Below are 22,119 nucleotides of genomic sequence, written 5' to 3' on the forward strand. Positions count from 1 at the left end.
TCAGCCTATTCGAACTACCATCAAGAAGATTTGGTCTACAGCAGGTGAGAAGTGAAAGTAAAGTTTTCACTAAATACCAGAAACGACATAAAACGTTTTATGAAATAAATAAAGACACGGTACTTTAATTTCTTTTTTAAATTAATACTCGTACTCATGCTGATTACATGTAGCTTTTGGGTAAATTCTTCAAGAAAAGAACTCTTTTTCTCAGGCATTTTTAGAGCTATGAAGGTCTTAGGAAGAAATATTGGGGATGGGGTTGCAGCCACGAACCGACAAAAAATTCCAGGACTAGCAGAAATAAAGAACGTGAACGTACAATATTGTTAAGGGGATAAAGCCGCAATTTATCAATAATTTTATCTATCTTTTAGTGTAAATTGGCAATAGTAATTAAGGCATACAACACCCTAGTTCAGAAAAAAACTGATCTTCAAACATATCTTTTACACCTACTTAAAATTAGTATGACACGTTCAGAGCTCCCTTCATCCCCTACGACGGTACAAGGCGGACGACCTGAATACAAAACTGTTTTTTCTTCCCTTTGGGGGCCAGGGGGGGGGGGGGTTCCAGCCTGCCCAAGTACTGATGAATCGTTAAGTAACACTTTGGTTGAAAAGAAAACTTACAAAAATAAAATTAAAGTTTCCTTAAGATGTTTCATTCAGTCTGATTCCCGTGAGATATTGCATTTAATAATTTGTTCATCTATTGTTTAGTATTATGGGGGATGGGGGTGTATTTGTTGATTGGAATAGCTGCCATGTGAGAAATAAAATGCGATTACTTTTAAAGTAAAATTCTAGTCTTTGATGAAATGCATGTCCATATCTAATTTTCTGTACACTAATTTTCACCAAATTCAAGGTTTAATATTTAATAGGGCAGAATTATTTACTGTTTTATGGTTGTAGAAATGAGGTGTCCAAGGCTAGGACAATCCCCGCTTTGAGACAAAGAAATTCAACTCTTAGTGTAAGAATTCATGATAAGATGTTTTCAATAATTGCTTTGTCAGAGTCATCTTTTACATATCTGCCTCTTTTATTTTATTAAATAACTTACAGATATATCATTTCATTTTTCACTTAGTTTTGTTTTAAGGTGCACATGTGTGAAAAAAACTCTCACAAGATTCAAACTCTATCAAAAGCTCAAGGTTGGGCATAATACTGAACCCATTTTTTCTCTTAACCTTAATACTAGTATGTTAACCACTACGCTGCAAGTGCTTATTTGTCATAATGTAATGTATGTTAGAATGCTTTAGATAAATCGTGTTGTTTTTATATTGAATGGTTTCGGACTTCAATTTTTTGAAACGTAAAATAGATATTACAATTACTTTTTAATCTTTTAAACATTAATGTGGAATGGAGACTTGACCCATATATATATATATATATATATATATATATATATATATATATATATATATATATATATATATATATATATATATATATATATATATATATATATATATATATATATATATATATATATATATATATATATATATATATATATATATATATAAAAAAAACAAACAATTTATAACCGTTTTCCGTTAAATATGCGTAACTGCATGTCAACTTGAAAAATATTAAGTCATGCAATGAAATAGATGAATCAAACGTGTTAAAGATGACATAACTGATAACATGATTTTAGAAAATTAAAACTTTTCTGTGAATTTTGGGAATTGAGAAATATGTCTCGGAGCAGGAGATTGTCCTCGCCTTTGACTCCCTCTTTCTTTTAAAAGGCATTTGAAGGTTGAATTTCAGATTCAGTCATTGTTTTTTTTTTATTAAATAGAAGTTAATGCTTTTGTCTTCCAAAAAGATGTTTAAACTTGCTTAACTTTGGTTTCATCATGCCTTTTTTTCCCAAATATAAACCTACCGGTAGTATAGACATTAAAAATTGCTTCGTAGGTTTCCCCCCCCCCTCCCCCACTTTCCACAGGCAAGTGGCAGTATCGGTTAAAAACGAGGAAAGTGGTAGTGTTTGGGGAAAAAATTGGTACTGAAGTTCGAACCCCCCCCCCCCCCCCCACGCAGAGTAGAAGGGGGGAGGGTCAATATTATTTTGCTTAGTTTTGATATGTATATTTTTATTAAGATGCTGCCCATAGCTAAAAGAAGTTAAAAACTGGCAAATTCCTGCATTAAATGAAAGTTAGAGGAAGCCACCCACCCCTAACGGAATAGAACTTTTTTTGAGGAGGTGTAGTCACAGAGGCCAGTGATTTCTAGTATATTTACTTTTTAGGCATTAACTATATAAATATAATATATTTATATACAAATACGAAGCAAGAAATATTCCTTCTGGCGTATTTAGTGAAGAGGTAAAATCAAACATATTACCGATCGGATGCAGTTTATCAGGAGGATTATTGCTGCATGTTAATTTTTTGTGGAGGTTTTTTCCTCCACCCCCAACCCATACTTACATTCAAAAACGTTGCTATTGGGCCTTGTATTGTTAGAATCGCACCAAATACGACTGGACATGTACTTCTATTAAACTGATAATGTCATACCCGGTAGTCAATTATCCATTATCAAGTCATTTCTGTGCTTACAATCACATAATTTTTTGTCCTATATGACCTTACGTCACGTTATACCAATTATGACGTTCCGTTCACCATTTCCTAGTAAAACAATGCCATACTGCAAACTCTCTTAAATAAAAAGTAAAATAGATATCAAAAAAAGGAAAACAGTTCCATAAAGCTCGAAGTCTATACTATCTATTATCAAAATTTCATTAATTTTTTATATGAGGCATTATTTGACCATTCGTGGGCTTAACTCTTTTTCTTTCACGTACTTTAAGTATAAAGACAAGAGCAGCGTCCTGATATATTTTTTGCTTTAAATGAAAAAATATTATACCGGTATTAATTTCTATCTTTCTTTGAGAAAAAAATTTAAGAAGCCATGATCGCGTTGATAGTATATCGAAATTCAATGCCCTTAAAATTGTTGTACATAGTTGATTAATTTGATTACAATTTCTTCGGAAGAAAAAGAAAAAAAACCAAATATGTATTATACTTTACCGTGTAATTTTGTTTTGTTGTTCCATTTTTTGTTATTACTCCAAAAATATCACAATCATAATTATTTCAATAATAAAATACTAATACAATTTGACATTCTGACTCATCGATAGCCATATTTAAAATGAAATGACTTTCGAATGAATCTTACACGATTCTTGCACGAAAGTCACACGTTTCTCACACGACTCGTACACGAAAGTTGCACGTTTCTCACACGATTCTCGCACGCTCGGTACACGGTTTGCACGAAACGCTTTGGAGCTTACACGAAACGCTGCACGGTTTACACGAAACGCTACACGGTTTGCACGAAACGCTGCACGGTTTACACGAAACGCTACACGGTTTGCACAAAACGGAAGCGCACGAAAGTTTCACGCTTTTTTGGGGTAGTAGCACGTCTCAGGGTCTGTAAGTGTGAAGGGTGTCAAACGGGGACAGGGGTTAAAGACTGTCAAAGTGGGGACTTCTTTATTTTTAACATTTCATTGACTTTTGACCTAAAATATTAATCACCCTGTAATCCTGATGACAAATATAATGAGAATATATCAATATCTTTGATTTTAAGCTAAGCACATTTCACAGCACAAACGGGGACCTATTTTACACTCATTAATATTCACACACCAGTTCTTGTTATATTGTATCTAAACGGGAACATTTTCCAAAATGAACAAAACACCCTCTTTAGTGCCCTTTATTCACTTATTACCACCGGTTTTCATCACTGATTAAGATCCCCGTCTTCATAGGCACTTGAATGCTTAATATTTTAGATCAAATATGGAAATTACGAACAGTTATTGCATGATGAAAATATATTTCTAATTTTTCTTCTCAAACAATTTTAAAATTAAGGAATCTGTCTTAAATTTATCAATTTGGCATCACTGACCTCTTTGTCGCAGTGGCATGATTAATGGAATTTAAATATAGTGATTGTAACATAGTTTGCAAAATTCAAAGCTACTTGTTCTACATGTAATTTATGATTTTCCAATTTTTTTGTATCAGAATCAGAGTATTGAATTAGAAAAATGATTTGACATACTTACAACTATAAAAATATATAGCAAAGGGTCTGAAGGGGGCGCTGATAATACCACTCCAAAAAATGACCAATTTCAAAATGAAAAGAAAAATTTATATTGACCTTCTGAAAATGGTCAGCTATTGAATATAATCGATAAACGCTTTAAAATCAAATCCACTGCATTTACGTATACGCTTCATTACAAAATCGGAGTACGACGACTTCTTTAAAATATTTACATTACATTGCATCTTTGATCAGGTACTTTTATTAAAAAAAATACATTAACTAAAAATCTTACGAAGCAAGGACAATTATTCATTTTATGTTTTACGCAGAAAACCGATGATCCGGAAGTATTATACCTGTGCAGTATTTCTGATGGCACAAAATGTTTATGAATACATTTCATTAAAGTCAAATAATTTTATTTTTTATAAGAAATATACAAATGAACTAAATTAACATCTAAATTAAAAAAACACAGGAGTTAAAAATTATAAAAGAAAATTTACAAGACATTTTAGTTGCGACTGCTGCAAATAGGGTACTTTAAACCAATAAACTTTTTGCAGAATCATCTGATTGCTTGAGATATGTATACTGTACAGTAAGGGCGGGTTCGAGCACCCTCGTCCTCATTATTAATCGTACTCTAGAGCAGAATTTCCCTCCAAGGGGACTTCACACACCAGAACCAAATTACTCCTTGAAGTTCGCTCTTTCTTAGCTGCAGATCTGCAGCTCTCCGAAAAAATATATTGATAGACCGGAGAGCTTTAGTGCCCCCCATTGAAAAGACTGTATATTTATTGCACACAAAAAAGTGCGCTCAGTTCTCGATTTATTTCTCCATGTTTTTAAAGCTATAATCTCAATCTATTGCTAACCGTGTGTTTTTTACATATTCTTTCGCTGTTTCCACAACCAAAGATTCCTCAAAATTGTTGTTAATATACTAAATCCTCAGAACCCTGATATTGTAATCATAGAAAATTTCGCTTATTTATACTGCCATTTTGGTTTCAAAGATAATTCGGTCCAATATGCTTCGTTCAGGTGTCAACTACGAGAGTATTTGATAGATGATAAAAGAATTTTGAATCTTTCCTTATTTGCAATAGAGGTAAGAATTTGGAAGAATTGAACAAGAACAGAGCTCACTTTTTTGTGCGCAATAAATATACAGTTTTTTCAATGGGTGGTGGCACTGTAACTCTCCGGTCTATCAATATATATTTTCGGAGAGCTACAGATCTGCAGCTATCTCTTTCTCAGAGTAGGATCCCCCATCCCTTGTCATATAGAGTAAATATAAACCACAGCCGCATTATAATAAAATAAACGACAAACAGATTTTTGAATGGTAAATGAGTGTTGCATTTAGGAAGTTTAAATTTCAAATTATCAACAAAAATGTTTAGCTTTCAAAAGAAACCAGATCTCCCCAGATTAGATGTATCAACACCTCAAATGGCTCAGCGGTAGATGTATTTTTAATGTTCTTTTTGACAAGGCTGTTTAAAGATTTTTTTTCATATAAAGCCCTTTATTTATGTATACTTTTTATTACTTATCTTTTGCTTGAATCTAATGAACGGAAGAATTGATTGAGTTCGTATCATGTGAAAACGAATTATTTCATAAATAGTTAGTTTTCTCCTTTAATTCATACGTCTACTGATTTCTTTCCTCTATAAAAGCTACGCAGTAAAATGTGAATAATTCCTTAGAAATCTCTGCAAATGGACTAATCTCCATGAAATAGTTAAATAATCTAATCCCTGCTTCGGAAGTTAATTCTCCGGTTATCTCTTATCTCTAGATTTTACTTTTGTTTCGGTTCTAATTTGTTAAAGGACTAATCGTCGTGCGTTAGTCCGGAAGCTAATCCCCGGTCATTCGTAATCCTTTACTTTTTTTAAAATTACTTTTATATCGGTATAACATAGTCAAAAAGTATATAATTGGTGAGTTAGCAAGATTCTAGTTCCCCTTGACCAGGACTATTTTTGAGACACAGCCACTATTATCCGCTGACTAATGAAACCACGCTATCAAACGTAGCAACAATCAACACTGCTTAATTTGATGACGGTGATATTAAAAAAATGATTGTGCAGAATTCATGCGCACAAGGTTTATTATACTCCCGCTTGAAAAGTTGGAGGGTATATATAAAAAAATGATATACCCGTCCGTCCGTCTGTACGTCCTTCTGTTACGCTTTGGGGTACCCATCTCTTACATGTATCTGCAACTCCTCTCATACTACCTAAAGAAATTTAATGCAACTTTCACAGAATCTTTATTACATATTGCCATTGTGACCTCCTATTTTACTTCTTCATCTGACATATATTTTGGATTTTCCAGATCAAAACATGGATACTGCAATGATATTCATATGGGAGGCGGGGTTTTATTTAGTGAACTCATTGTTCACAGTACCTTTAGTTGTAATATGTTTTCATAGAATATTAAGAATTTTATAATGCATAAAGCATGTAGTTAAATGCTACTTTGGCATTTCCGCCCTTCGAAATCTTTGGCAACCTTGGCTGCGCATTAGTTGACAATGGTTTTCTCTGAGTGAAAATGATCCTTTAGCCGCAGGTTTGAGACCGTATAAACCGAAGCCCCGTGTCGCAGTAGGTGCTGACACAAAAAAAGATCCCTCGCTGTTCAATGACTCTGTTTGCCGAGTGTAAGGGCCAAGTCTGAAGCTCTCCACCAGAAAGTGGTGGCGTACGTCTACATATGAGTGAAAAATTCTCCAGAGGAATCAATCAATCAATTTCATGCAGTATATAATAACAGGTTTGTTATCATGTTAAGGACAGATGATACAAATAAAAACTGATCGTATAGATGGGAATCTTTTCTTGGATCTTTTTTGGTTGTAAATGATAAAAAAAAATATATTTCAAAATACTTGTACTAAAAAATTTTAATTTACCTAGATGTTCAAATTTCCATCTATCTGTAACTATCCTTAATTTTCTACACACTTTTTTGTCATCTTAAATCCCATTTATAATTATCTTTCTAATATTGGACAAATGGCTAAAATTTTATTCAGCGTTGGGGCTAAGTTATGAAAAATTCTTAAACTGTTCTGCTGCCAATAATCTTAAGGATTAACTTTATCACTCCTGGGAAAAAAATCGTGAACAAGGAGATACTTTTTTGACATATAAAAAGAACACTAATTAATCAGTTGCAAAACTATTCTTCAATTCCATTATCTCTTCATTATACATAATACACACACATTTTAATAAATCGAATCCGTTTATTTCTAGTTCTGTTATTCTTTACTATAAAAGATATCAACTCTAAGGAAATTTTTTTTCGATATAATAAACTCGTTTAAAAGAGGTAATTATTATACATTTAAAGTATGTCATTAAGAGGGTTAGCAAGATTACAGTTCCCCAGGGTCAGGACCTTGTTGAGGGGAACTGGAACCTTGTTTACTCCATCAATGATATACATACATACATATTAATGAGGATTATGGTGTTATAGATATCTGAGATTAAGCTTTTGGGGACGGAGTCTAGTTCATTTGATTAAGCCATTTCTCCTTGGGTGAAATTCTACTATAGAGCTAGTTTTCCGATGGGTGAGATCATTAGGTGGAAAGACCAATATATTTAAGGAATCAATGCCTAGTTTGAGAGTATGCCAGGGCATAAACAATAGTGGGAAACATGGGATAATTTGCATAACGGGCGAAGCCCGTTATGCTAAAATTATCCCATGTTTCCCACTATTGCTGATGTCCCTGGCATACTCTCAAAACTAGACAGTGATACCATATATTTTCATTTCATTGTGAAATTAAATTGTAGACTTAGACATTAAAAATGCAGACTAGGTGATTTAAATTACACGAGGACTTCCATGCCAATTTCAATTGTCCACGCCCACTTACGTCAAACACAAAGGCAGCCGCACGAGATTTACATTCATATTTAGTCTCCTTAGCGTCAGACACAGAGACAGATGCGCACGAGATTTGCATGCGTATTAGGCCTCCTTAGCTGCTTGTCTATTGACCTGCCTAATTTACATTCCGGCAGAATTATCAAGAAATAAATTTCCCAAACTTTCAAACAGGTATCACAGAGAAAAAAATTAGAAATGGAAATATTAATGTATTACGTTTGATTATAACCGAAAACTAGAGGACGCATGAATGGATATCAAAGAATATTAATAAGCTTTATGGACATTCGCGAATCAGTAAAAAAAGATTGTAAAAAATACAGCACAACAACAGAAAGAATTTGTTAATACTAGTAAATATTGGGAATAAATTTTAAAAAAATCTTAATCAAATAGGGGAACTGTGTGTAGAAATTATCACAATACATGGAGGACATTTGTGTATAAAAACTACAACACAATAGGGGACATATTTTGTGTATAAAAATACACAATACAATAGGGGACATATTTTGTGTATAAAAATACACAATACAATTAGGGACATTTGTGTATAAAAATTCACAATAAAATAGGGCGCATTTGTGTATTAAAATTCACAATACAATAGGGGACATTGTGGGTATAAATGATCACAATACAAAAATAGATATTCCTGTATATAACATGCAAATAGAAAAAAAATGTGAATGACGTATGTATATACATGTACCTTAGGCTTATACAATAGTACAAGAAGGAACATGTTTATGAATTATTCTAAAACCTCAATGGAGGAGAATTGAGTAAAAATACGGAGTGTTTTTTAAAAAGGTAGCAATTATAAAATAAAATTTAACATTCCGAAAAGCTATTCTCTGATAACAATTACTTTTGATTCTATTTTGTTTTGTTCGGATGAAAGCTTGAAATCGAGTTTGAATTTTGTTTAGGAATTAAATACAGTTAATGTGGAACTCCCATCCACACCTCATCTAACCTCCAAGGGCATAAATCAATGTTAAAGTGAAGTAATAATTGCATCGACAGTAGTGTACTTATTCTTAAAAGTATATGCATGAAACAATTTGAAAAGAAACAATATATTAAGCTGCCAAGATATTATTTACTTCCTTTAAATGACCATCCGACATTTTTGATAGAAAAAAAGTATAAGTCATCAGTAGTTTTTATGTCTGAATGTACAAGTGCTTTGCATCTTTTAATCGAGCTAAAATATCAAATATCTTTAAGTTAGTGTTGAATTGTACGGTACACATATTATATTCCAAATTAACAAAATCTGTTTTCAGAATCTGTATAGACCCCCCAACCCCGTCAAAATTACTAGATCTGCCTATGGAAGAGAACAAATTCATCTTCATAATACATGTGTATATATATTGAAAATTTAAGATCTTGAAAGAAGAAAATTATAAAAAAAAAACATCTTTTAAGAATTTATATATGTTATAAAAGTTATTTGAATGATTTGAAACTTAATTCGTTGTACCCGACGTCATTATACGTTCTTACTGAATAACGACGATACCGATTTGAAATTTTGACTTTAAGGTCATATACAACATACTTTAAACTTTATTGAGCTCTTCCCTGGAGGTGAATTCTACTAGATGATGGACCTGTGTGCAATACTTAAAATTTTTTATATAATTATGAATTTGCACACCTCTTCTGAAACAAATTTTGAAAAAGAATATGTTAATTGTGTTTTGTAATTTTTGTATATACTTTTCTTGAATAATGTAAAAATTTTCATAATTTGTTATCTTTCAAAAACCCTGGTAATGCATGCTGATTTTTTGTCTATAAACATCTGATGACACTATAATCTCAGATTTAAAATATCTTGAATAATTAACAGCAGGTAAGGTACCTTGCGTATGTCTTTAAGGATACTTTTTTCGTAAAAGCAGTCAAATGATAAAAAAAATTTCTTCATTATTCTTAGCGCCTTCTTCCTTTCTCTCTTTCGACTGTGATCAAATGTAAACATTGTACTACACGTATATGTCCATGCATAACAACTTCCACGTACCGACGTACTGAGAGTGGACTGCTACTTATTCTGTATATTATGAAAATATGATTTTTTTTTATATTTTTAATTTGAAAATACTAGTAGCAGATATAATGGTTGTACGAATATTTACAATGGTTACTGGTTAATTATAGATAAAGGATCCTTTTAATTAATCAGATTTATTGTAAATACTCTATATAACTAACTTTATGAATCGCACAGGTTTCATATAGTATATAGGTTTTTTTTCAATATCTCGTCTTCATACACTTCGAATTCTAAGGAGTATGATCAGATCGCTGTGGCATATAGACTGCATTAAATTAAGGAATCACTGTCTAGTTAGTATTGTATGCCAGAGCATCAACAATAGTGGGAAAAGAAGGAATAATTTGCATATTGGGCGAAGCCCTTTATGCATAAATTATCCCATGTTCCCTAGAGAGTGATTCCTTATATTTCCATTTCATTGTGAAAATAAAATTGTAGATTTAGACTTAAATAAAATGCAGACATAGATTTAAAGAACAAGAGCCATCTGATGCATGAAATGGCCCTGTACTTATATAAATTAATTAACTATCACCCTTTTTCCATTTTCATAAATCAAAATAACGTAGACACTTTATTCATTATGTATTGGCATATTTTGGATCATAGGTTGTGCTCTATTTGAAATATTAGAAAAACGCTTCAACTTTAGGTCATTTTCAAAGGAATTTACAGGATATGAGGAAAATGACGCATCTTATGACATCATAATGCATTGAGTAGATGTGAAATTACGAAATAATTAACAGATACGTGGTCACCAACAGTCCAAGTGATAAAAACTGCATATGCAACCTAAACTGAGCGGTTTTAAATTTTCAGAAATTCTGAGGGCCAAATAAAGCCCAAAGTGGCTCTACCTCTTACACGAGGATTCCCATCCCAATTTCAATAGCCATCGGTCACTGAAGTCAAACACAACAGCAGCCGCACGAGATTTTCATGCAAATTTGATCTCATTAGCGTAAGAATCGCAGACAGATGCGCACGAGATTTGAATGCATATTACGCCTCCTTAGCTCTTGACTTATTGACCTGCCTAACTTACATAACGGTATGATAACCAAGGAATTAACTCCGCTAAGTTTCAAAGAGTCCAGTGTCTCTCCCCTTCAGAAATCTCAGACTGTCGAAGCTTAATTTTTAAATGTCATTGTTGTTAATAGCCCTCCTGTGATCATCAAAATTTCAACTATTTATACTTTCAATTTGGTTTGCAAGATAATTTGGTCCAACGCACCTACATTTGAAAGAGGGTTTTTAAAGATATATCTTTTTTTGCAGTTGAGGTAAAAAAAAATTGGAAGAATAAATTCAGAACTAAGCGCTGCTTTTTGTCCAGGCAATAAATATAGAGTTTTTACAATGAATGGGACTGTAGCTCTGTCTGTCAAACTATTTTTTTCGGATAACTACCGTTCTGCACCTAGCTTTTGCCACACTACTATTACAAGGCACATTGTAGGAATCTCATGCATGTATATGGGTATGTCTACCATCCTTAGCTATGCAAATAACAGCTTAGAAATAAAATGATAAAAACACTGTATGCTATAACTTTCCAACCCCAACCCGGTCTTACATGTATCCCCCCTAAAAAAATGCATGACAACGTTCAATTCTGGTGAAATTTATATTTACAGGAAATTCTTTAATTAACTAACTAAAGCATTTTTATCTAAATGAGAATTATTTTGTCACTAATTCAAGAATTATGCTTGCTTTAAGAAAATCAACCCTACTGCAGAATTCAAACATAATATAAACAATATTATTTCAATTTATCGGCTTAAGTCCTCCACTTTTTTGCAAAGAAATACATTATGTGGACATTGAAAACAAGGTTTACGGTTTTATTGGGGACTAGCCCCATTTTGATATTAACCCCCCCCCCCAGTTTAATTTGCTTTCGACGCCTATGAATTATGCTGAATGTATTGTGACTGCTTATCGGCAATCATCAAACCCGCAATATTGCGTGGTTTATAACGTGCAAACTGCCCCAAATTATGTTAGAATTATCGAATTATTCGAATAACATAAGTTTAAAAAACCTTCATTTTTAAAAAAAAAATATAGGCTCGATTAAGAAACTTAATTTACATGCGTAAATGCTAAGTCAATCGTACATCTATAATCCAGGTGTTCAATGACACGAATGTTTGTCAGACTGGCTGATGATCATGCCCTAGTAACGTAAAATAATAGAAGTAACTTTAACATTTAAAAAAAAAAATACGGACTTAAAAATAAGAAAGAGAATATATATCAAGGTAATGTTTGTTTCAGGAAAGGTCACGTGACACGTTTTTCACTATACTACCGGGGACACGTGTGTAATCCCCAAGTACGAACCTTCGCTCATTATGAAAAGTTCACACTAACACACATCTTTTAATCCTAACTAACCGGGGACATTTTTTCAACATGTTAAGAAATGGATTTTTTCGGCTTTTTTGGGTAATTAGACATCCCTGATTTCGAATTTGGCGCTATTTTCAATCGAAGACAACCGGGGACGTCCCCGGTTGGAAGGTCGTCCCCGGTTGGAAGGTGTGTAAATAAACAAACGTCTCTTTCTTGTTTTTAAGTCCGTATTTTTTAAAAGGTTGAATTAACATTTATAATTTTTCGTAACTACGTTATGACCATCAGTCAGTCTGACAAACATTAATCATGTCTATACAACATCTATTTGGGTTATAAGTCGTTACGCATACATGTGAATTAAGTTTCTTAATCGAGTCTATCATTTTTCTTAAGGAATGAAGTTTATTTGAACTCAAAGGCGTCAGAACCGGGGGGGGGGGCTTAGCCCAACTTTTTTTTTCTAAATATATACTTAAGCTTAGTATAGACATTGAACATTGCTGCCATTAGCCCTCCCACTTTCCAAAAACACGTCGCAGTATAGGTTCGAACCTCATCCCCCCCCTCACGAAATAGGATTTTCGTGTTCGGGAAATGGACATTTCCCCCCTTTTTGTGTTTGTCAGAAATTTTTTTGAGGAGCCTTTCAATTTATATATATATATATATATATATATATATATATATATATATATATATATATATATATATATATATATATATATATATATATATCTATATATAGCCACAATGCAATGGGGCTAAACCCCAATAAAACCGTAAATCCATTTTTCCAATGCACAATTAATGTATATCTGTGCAAAAAAGTAGAGGACGCAAGCTTATAATTCGAAATAAATAATTGACTGTTTACATTAAAGTTTGAAATCTGTAGTAGGGTTGGTTTTCTTAAGCTTAAACATAATTCTTGATTTAGTGGGAAAATTATACCCATTTAGATTAATAAGTATACGTATTATTTGCAGAGTTAATTAAAGATTTTTTTGTTAAATAATATACATTTCACCAGAATTGAACTTTGTCATGCATTTTGTTGGGAAGGGAGTTAGAGTGGGGTAAGAGTGGGGTTGGGATCGGAAAGTAACAGCGTACAATTTTTTTACCATTTTATTTGTAAGTGGTTATTTGCATAGCTAAGGATGCTAGTAAACATGCATGAGACTAAACTGAAATTCCTTCAATGTGCCTTGTAATAGTAGTGTGGCAAATACTAGCTGCAGAACTGTAACTCTCCGAAAAAAATATTTTGACAGACCGGAGAGCTTCAATGTACAGCCCCATCCATTGTAAAAACTGTATATTTATTGCCTGGAAAAAACTGGATTTATTCTTCCATTTTTTCCCCCTTAATTGCAAAAAGATATATTAAAAAAAAATTCTTACTCCTATATAAAGTACTCTCGTATACATGTAGGTGACAACTGCACGAAGTACATTAGACCGAATTATCTTGCAATTTAAATAAATAAATAAAAAGTCGATGATTTTTTTTATGATATCAACTTCAAGTCCAGGAGGGCTATTAACAAAATTATAACATTTGTTGTTGAGGAAACATTGAAACAATATGTTAGCAACACACGGTAAGTAATATTTTCAGATGACACTTGAAAACTATGGAAAAATAAAGGAAGAAACAGTGCGCAATAAATATACCGTTTTTACAATGGTTTGCATTGTAACTCTTCTATCTGTCAAAATTTATTTTTCTGGAGAGCTACAGTTCTGCAGCTAGTAAGCAAATGCGTGTGAAATGATTAAATTTTAAAATAATGTTTCGACAGTCTGAGATTTCTGAAGGGAAGAGATACTGAAGAAATCTAAAAATATCAATAAATCCCTCGCTTTATGAAAGCAAAATGTTCAATGTGATGTTGATGAGAAGGAAGTGTGTGTGTGTGTGTGTGGGGGGGGGTCTTATGCTGTGTATATACTACAGCGATTTGATCATACCGCTTAGAATTCGAAGTGCGTGAAGACGTTATGTTTAAAATCCCTATAAATTGAATCTGTGCGATTCATAAAGTCAGCTTAGATAGATTTTTACAATAAATCTGATCAATTAAAAGGACACTTTCTATATAATTAACCAGTAACCATTGTATATACTCGTACAACCTTTATATCTCATACTTCTACTTTCAAATTAAAAATTTCATACTTTCATAAAACACAGAATAAATAGCACAAATGGTCCTTAATCTAGTAGCATCAGATTTTCATAGACAAAAAATCTGCATCCATTACCAGGGGTTTTTGGAAGATATCAAATTATGAAAATTTTTGCATTATTCAAAGAAGCTATATAAAAATCACATATCACAATTTCCAGATTTTTTTTCATCAAAATTTGTTTTGGAAGAGGTGTACGAATCCATACATAAACATTTAAAGTATTGCACACAGATACTTCATTTAGTGAAACTCTTCAACGCTAGGGAAGAGCCCAATAAAGTTCAAACTACAGTATGAGGCATAAAGGTCAAAATTTCAAATCGGCATCGTCGTTATTCAGTTAGAACATAATGATATTGCGTGCAACAAATTCAGTTTCCAATTATTCAGATAACTTTTATAACACATATAAAATCTAAAAAATTGCAAGCTAAAACAATTTCAATTTATGTACATCCGAACAAAACAAAACGAAAATGAAATTTCAACAGCAATTGTTTTCTTCTATAATTATATATATATATATATATATATATATATATATATATATATATATATATATATATATATATATATATATATATATATATATATATATATATATATATATATATATATATTTTTGAACCAGTCATGATATAAGAACTTAAAGCCAATTGCTTTCGATAATCAATGGCGTGTTTCTAAGGTTCGGATTGTTAATTTGTTGGCAATGCGGGCGGTTAACTGGGTCCCGGTGGTTATTCCTCTCTTACAGAGCGCCTGTTACTCTAGAGTCATATTTTCATTCACAAGAAATGTTTTTCCACATTTGAAAATAAAAGAGGATCCGGAGGTAAGGAGTTGATCCTTACTTGTTCGCGGTGGGTCATACGTCGAATCCCGATTTTGGTATTAGTGATGGGGATGTGGTAAAATTCTTTCTTGGAAATATAAACTTTACGGATAAAAGATCGCACATTTTTTAAACCTACAACCCGTGTCTCAGTAGGATGCTATAACGAAAAATATCCCTTTGATTTCTATGCTCAATGGCCCTGTAAGTTTTTGTGCAAAAAAGGATTTGATTCGTGGTTTTATAGTCGTGGGTTTCTTTTACTACTCGTGGGACGTGGAGACCGGTCCTTTGGAGGAGACCATACAAAGCGAGATCCACAATGTCGCAGTATCATACATGGCGGCTTCGGACTGTTAATTTGATCCCTCGCTGCTCAATGCCTTGACGAGTGAAATATTAATGGCTTTTTTTACGCCCAGCTTTTCCATCGTAATTTCTGAATTTTGCCCTTCCACAAAAAGGAGGCAGCTCTCCAACGGCAAGTGGTAGCGTTTTTCCATATTTACATAATTAGTGAAAAAGCCTCGAGTCCAGGGGACAGATCACCGCATCTTGGGACACCCGCGTGGCGCAGTGGTTAGTTGATTATCGTCTAATCAGTTTATATATATATATTAATTTTCTTTTATAAAGTTAGGCGAAGTAAGGAGTTGATGAATCCTTACGTCGCGGATTTTTTAACGAATGTTTTCAAATTGTTGTTACAGAAGGGACGTGAATGAGACTTTAAAGTTGTCCTTTTTTGGGATGAGACCGTATAAACCGAGAACATGATAAGACATGTCGCAGTAGGTGCTGGCACTAGAAAATGATTTTAAGTCGCTGCTCAAAGGCCTTTGAGTGCCTGTGGATATCTTTCACAAAATTCATGTAAACCCCTCCACCGGCAAGTGGTGGCGTCTTCCATAGTGAAAAATTCTCGAGATGGGACGTTAAAAAATATACAATCAATCAATCAATTTGCAGAGGGGGACGTCCAAATTACATTATGCAATAAAGAAATAGAAATTATACACATATTGTCCCCTATAGTATTGTGATTATTTATACACAAATTTTCCCTCTTTTGTAATATTTTTACCCAATTCTCCTCAACTTATAGATTTTAGAATAATACATTATTCAAATTTTTTTGTTGTATTTTTATGATTATACAGGAATGTCCCCTTTTGTTTTGTTATTTTTTATACACAAATGTCCCCTATTGTATTGTTATTTTTATACACAAATGTCCCCTACTGTATTGTAATTTTTTACACACAAAATATGTCCTCTATTGTGTTGTAGTTTTTTATACACAAATGTCCCCTTTTGTAATGTGGATTTTTATACACAAAATATGTCCCCTATTGTGTTGTAGTTTTTTATACACAAATGTCCTCCATTGTATTGTGATAATTCATACACAAAGTTCCCTGATTTTTGTGATTTTTTTACACACATTTGATTAAGATGTTTTTTTTTATACAAATGCTTTCTATGGTTTTTCTTTTTTCTGTCTTTCTCTAAGGGATGGCTGCACAATGCAATTCCTTGTCCGCAGTTTTCTAAGGCCTAATTAAATGTAACACGTCTTTTCCCCCTTAAAATCACCCTTTAGTTAATATTATTCAGATATACATAAAAAAACCGTTTTAATCATTTAAATGCTACAGGATGAGAAAAAATTTCCTAGAGTCATATCTAAAAAGTTATGATTTTGGAACATTTTGGTAAGAGTTTTTTGAATTTACGATCGAGTAAAACACTTGATCATAGTCCAGTGCGCCGCCTGTGCCAACTCAGCCGCCATTTTTGAGAATGTCGGATTTCAACCTCATGTTCAAAAAAACGTTTTAAAAATCATATTTCAAAGCATGAACACCAAAATTTGGGGAAATGTAATTAACGAGGCTAGGGGGTGGCAGCCATTTTTAGACTATTTCAATCTCCTTTAAAAGGAGAGCTCCATATAAAGATATACAAAATGATAAAATTTTAAAACTAAGATATATGAATTTTTTCTTTGCCAAATGATAGTTGACAGCTAAATATACCATATCTAAAAACATAAGTTAAATCTGGTTGTTAATTTGGGATTGCATTGTTGACCCGCCAGCCTCCTTAATAGAACAGTATTAAAAATTTTCATATCCATTTAAAAAATACGGTGTAGTAATTACTTTTCCGTAGGATAATATACCAAATTTTAAATGCAACTCTTGGGTATTGCGCTGCCTACCTACACCAGACAATGAATTAAATGTGTCGACTTTAAAATTGGAACAATTTGTGAAGTTACTCCACATGCGTCTATAAATATATTAGATAGTGCTGGTTTAATCTATATACGATGTTTCATTAATGTATGATATAGGGTTCCTACAAAAAAGCCTTGTCTACGGAATTTTAGGACTACCCTCGTATAGTGCGATTTCCCCCAGGGCTAATGGTGTTCCCAATAAAATTTAATTGCTGTACTTATGGTTTCAGAGGGATGGGGCAGCACATTGCTACACGTGTTCTTTCTACAAATTTAAAATGGTGACCAGATATATGTGTTGTTCACAGACGAATTCAAAGATTGAAAAAAAAATTAAGCTTATTTTTCTCAACAACAATCAAATACATTACATCAGTGATACGGGGTGGGGTAGGGTTGGTTAAAGTCTCCTTTGCGTCTGTCCGTCTGTCTCACTTTCTATCTGTCCCTTCGTTTGTCTGTCTGTCCCAAAAACTTTTTCACAAATTTTTTTTCTTAATTTTTGAAATAGTAAGCTGTTTTTGGAATGGAAGTGTATTTTGATGAGTAGCATTTCACTTCAATATATATTTTTTTTTTTACAGAAATACGACCGTTTAAATTTTCAAAGGTTTTCTGCAATGTTTTTTTCTAATCGATTGGATACAGCGAGCTAATTTTTGGTTTGTGAAATCGCCGTAAATTGACTAATTCCCGTGCATAAGTCAAATGAGCTAATTACTGCTTCGGAAGATAAGTCCCCGTTATCTGTAGTTCTCTTGATTTAACTTGGTATCGGGAGGTGTTTAAATCAAATGAGCTAGTTGCTGACCCCAAAGCTTCTTCTCAGTTTTCCATAATCCTCATTAATATATTTTTTTGATTTTTGTATTAGTATAATTTAACAGTAAATGTTGCCAAAGATTTCGAAGGTTGAAACATTCCAATGTAACAATAACTGCATGCTTTATGTATTATAGTATTCGTAATATTCTATGAAAATATATTACAATGAACCTTGCGTCCATGAATTCTGCACAGTCAATATTTTTTGTAATATAACCGTCATCAAGCAGAGTTGATTGTTGCTACGCTTGAGGGCGGGATTTCAATAGTCAGCGGATAATAGTGGCTGCGTCTCGGGAAATAGTCCTGGTCATGGGGAATTATAATCTTGCTAACCCACCAATTATATACTGACTGTTTTATTCTATCGGTATATAATTAAAAAAAAAAAAAAATCAGGATTACGAATGAACGGGGATTAGCTTCCGGACTAACGCAGGGGGATCAGTCTATCTTTTGGGGATTAGTCCATTCACATGTACACTTACCGCTGAGCCATTAGATTGATTGATTGATTATATGTTGTTTAACGTCCCTCTCGAGAATTTTTCACTCATATGGAGACGCCCTGAGCCATTAAAGGTGTTAATACTTCTTATCCTTCTAATGTGAGGAGATTTGCATTTCATTTAAAAGCTAAACTTTTGGGTTGGGACTCGATGATATATAATTCTAATTACACAAGTTTAAATACACTCATTTTTCATTTAAAAATCTGTTTGTCGTTTATTTTATAATAATGTGACTGTGGTTTATATAGACTCTTTAACAACTCTGCATAAGAAAGAGAGAAGGCGTAATTTGGATCTGGTGTTTGATTTCGCCTGGGGGGAGGGGGAAGGATTCTACACTAGGGAAAATCCATCTCTATAACACAAGTGCCTACTTTTTCAAATAATTTTTTAAACAATGAGGACGAGGGTGCTCGATAGTATTCATATCTAAGATGTTTTGCAAAAAGTTGGTTAAAAGTGCCCTATTTTAAGTAGTCGCAACTGAAATTTCTTGTAAATTTTCTTTTATAATTTAAGCAACGGTTGTGCAAAACACATTTTACTCCTGATTTTTTTTTTTAATTTACGTTAAATTAGTTCATTTGCATATTTCTTATAAAAAAATATTTGAATTCAATAACATGTAGTTGTCATAAAAATTTGTTGCAATAAAAAAACACGTAATACTTCCGGATCATCGGTTTTGAAATTAAAGATTATAAGATAAATTGATTCCTTACTAAACTGTCTTTGCTTTGAAAGTTTTTTTTAATTTATTGTTATACCTTAATAAAGGACAAGATAGGGTAAGACCAGTATTTGGCCCCCGATTTGGGGTGTCTTTCAGAATGATCCAACAGTTTATTCATGAAAACCTGTTTTAACCCCTGCCACAAAATGAGTACTGGTTTTAAGATTAAGAATATACAGAGGTCGCAGTGAGGTCAGGAAATAGGTCAATTTTCGAAATTTCTCATTTTTATGCAAATTTTCACTAATTTTACAGCACATTTTCTTTCGGAAAACATAGAGCACACGCTTGCCTATCTACCAAATTTATATATTTTATACTCTGATATCAGATGCAGTATATATGTAAAAATCTCAGATAGGCAAGCGTGTGCTCTATGTTTTTCGAAGAGAAATGTACCCAAAATATGATGAAAATCCACCAGAATTGAGGAAATTCGGGAAAATGTCCTATTTCTGAACCCTTTAGTGGCTTCCATGTAGCCCTTGAATCAGAATTAGTGCTTGTCTTAAAGTAAGCATCATTTTAACTTCTTAACTACAAACTATCACAGTTTTATCAGTGTTCTGATTTTTATATAAAAAATTCGGCTGTTACCCTATCTTGTCCTTTGTTCCTATACATGTCTAAACGATAAAAAAAATTCAAATGTTTAACTGAGCTGGCATAAAAAATCTATATTGGACGCTGAATGAGATGTTGGACCGGTCTATGAGATGAGCGGAGCTTAATAACATTTTCATTTGTTGGTGTTTAACAGTGTTACATTAAGGTTACATAACGGAAGACAGTACAAAATGCATGTATGTCCAAAAAATTAAAATGAAAGGTATAACAAAACATTTGTTGACTGTGTTCTCGAGCAAAATGCGAAATAGTTTGTCGACCCTCGAACTTAACGACCTTTTGGTTCTTAGGTCCGAACTTAGTCAATAAATGTTTAATGTTTTTATTAAAGTGCCTCAAAGATGCAATGTATAAATGTAAATATTTTAAAGAAGTCGTCGAACCCCGCTTCCGTAATGACGAGTACATGTAAATGCACTGCATTTGATTTTAAAGTGTTTATCGATTACTGTAAACGTATTACATTTCGCTGTGTATTCTTTTTAGCGGCTTTGGCGGAACGCAGCAACCGCTAAATCAAGTATAACGCTAAATGTCTTGCACATACACACATGAAGAAGAAAATGAAGAAATGCACGAAATCAAATCTACGCTAACTTTTTCAAAAGTCAATTTCCGCCAAATATCGTTCGCGCTAAATATAATACATTTACAGTATATTCAATAGCATGATCATAATCAAAATGCCAAAATACTCATATGTATTCTTCTTTTCTTTTTTTTCATTTTTATTGGGTCATTTTGCGGAGTGGTATTATCATTGCCCTCTTCAGACGTTGTGTTATATTTTTATAGTTGCAAGTATGTCAAACGACAATCATTTTACTCAATACTGAACAAAAGATTTGGAGAATCATAAGAATATCAATGTCAGGCGTGAACTTGCAATCACCATATTTAAATGCCATCAATCATGCCAATGCCACTGCGGCAAACTTGATGTCAAACTGATAAGTATAATACAGATTGCTTAATTTTAAAACTATATAAGAAAACTTAAGGTAGGATTCTTCTCTGGTTTCTGACGAGATGAAACATTCAAAATATATTTGCTTATATGCCTTATATATTGAGGTGTAAGGAATTTAAAAGACCATATTTTTCTTTCCTCATTACAATTGTACAACTTCATATAGAAATGGTAAACTGCATTTGGAAACTAGCAGGAACTATATTATTGGCGGAATGGTGGGGTATGAAAATATCTTCTTTTCTGTGTCTCAAAATTATAATAGAACAATGGATTTAGTTATAATTTTTACACAATTGAAGACTTGGAGAAATTTTCAAATGTAAGTTAAATTAATAACAAGGGACTTAACTTTTAAAATATATCAAATAAATATGATTTTTCAAACAAACCAGAACTTTGTTAGTTTTTAAACGCTTCCTATCAAAGTGCAGATTTGAGCCAAGAATCCAAAAAAAGTATTTTTTCTCTCTAAATAAACGATCAAAATTTTCGTTTTTGTATTATTTTGTACATTTATAAGACTACTTTATTATATATGAAAATAAGAAAAAGTTAAATATAGGAAGTATATGAAAATAATGAAAATATCCTAAAAGATTAAGAAAAACAGAGAAAATTCGGATTAGCCAATATCAGTTAAGTTAAATTACTTAT

General features: G+C 32.6%; 1 protein-coding gene across 1 annotated transcript in view; it reads left to right on the forward strand.

The window, feature by feature from the left end:
• LOC134263798 (uncharacterized) overlaps positions 1–775 on the forward strand; it is a 96,466-nt gene extending 95,691 nt beyond the window's left edge. The window contains exon 8 of the mRNA XM_062746180.1: positions 726–775. Coding sequence (XP_062602164.1) covers positions 726–775 — 50 coding nt within the window. The remainder of the gene's footprint in view (positions 1–725) is intronic.
• The last annotated feature ends 21,344 nt before the right edge of the window (positions 776–22,119 follow it).

The sequence above is a fragment of the Saccostrea cucullata genome, unplaced genomic scaffold (assembly GCF_032062105.1).
Source record: "Saccostrea cucullata isolate Sc308-1 unplaced genomic scaffold, CSIRO_AGI_Scuc_v1 ctg983, whole genome shotgun sequence".
NCBI lineage: Eukaryota > Metazoa > Mollusca > Bivalvia > Ostreida > Ostreidae > Saccostrea > Saccostrea cuccullata.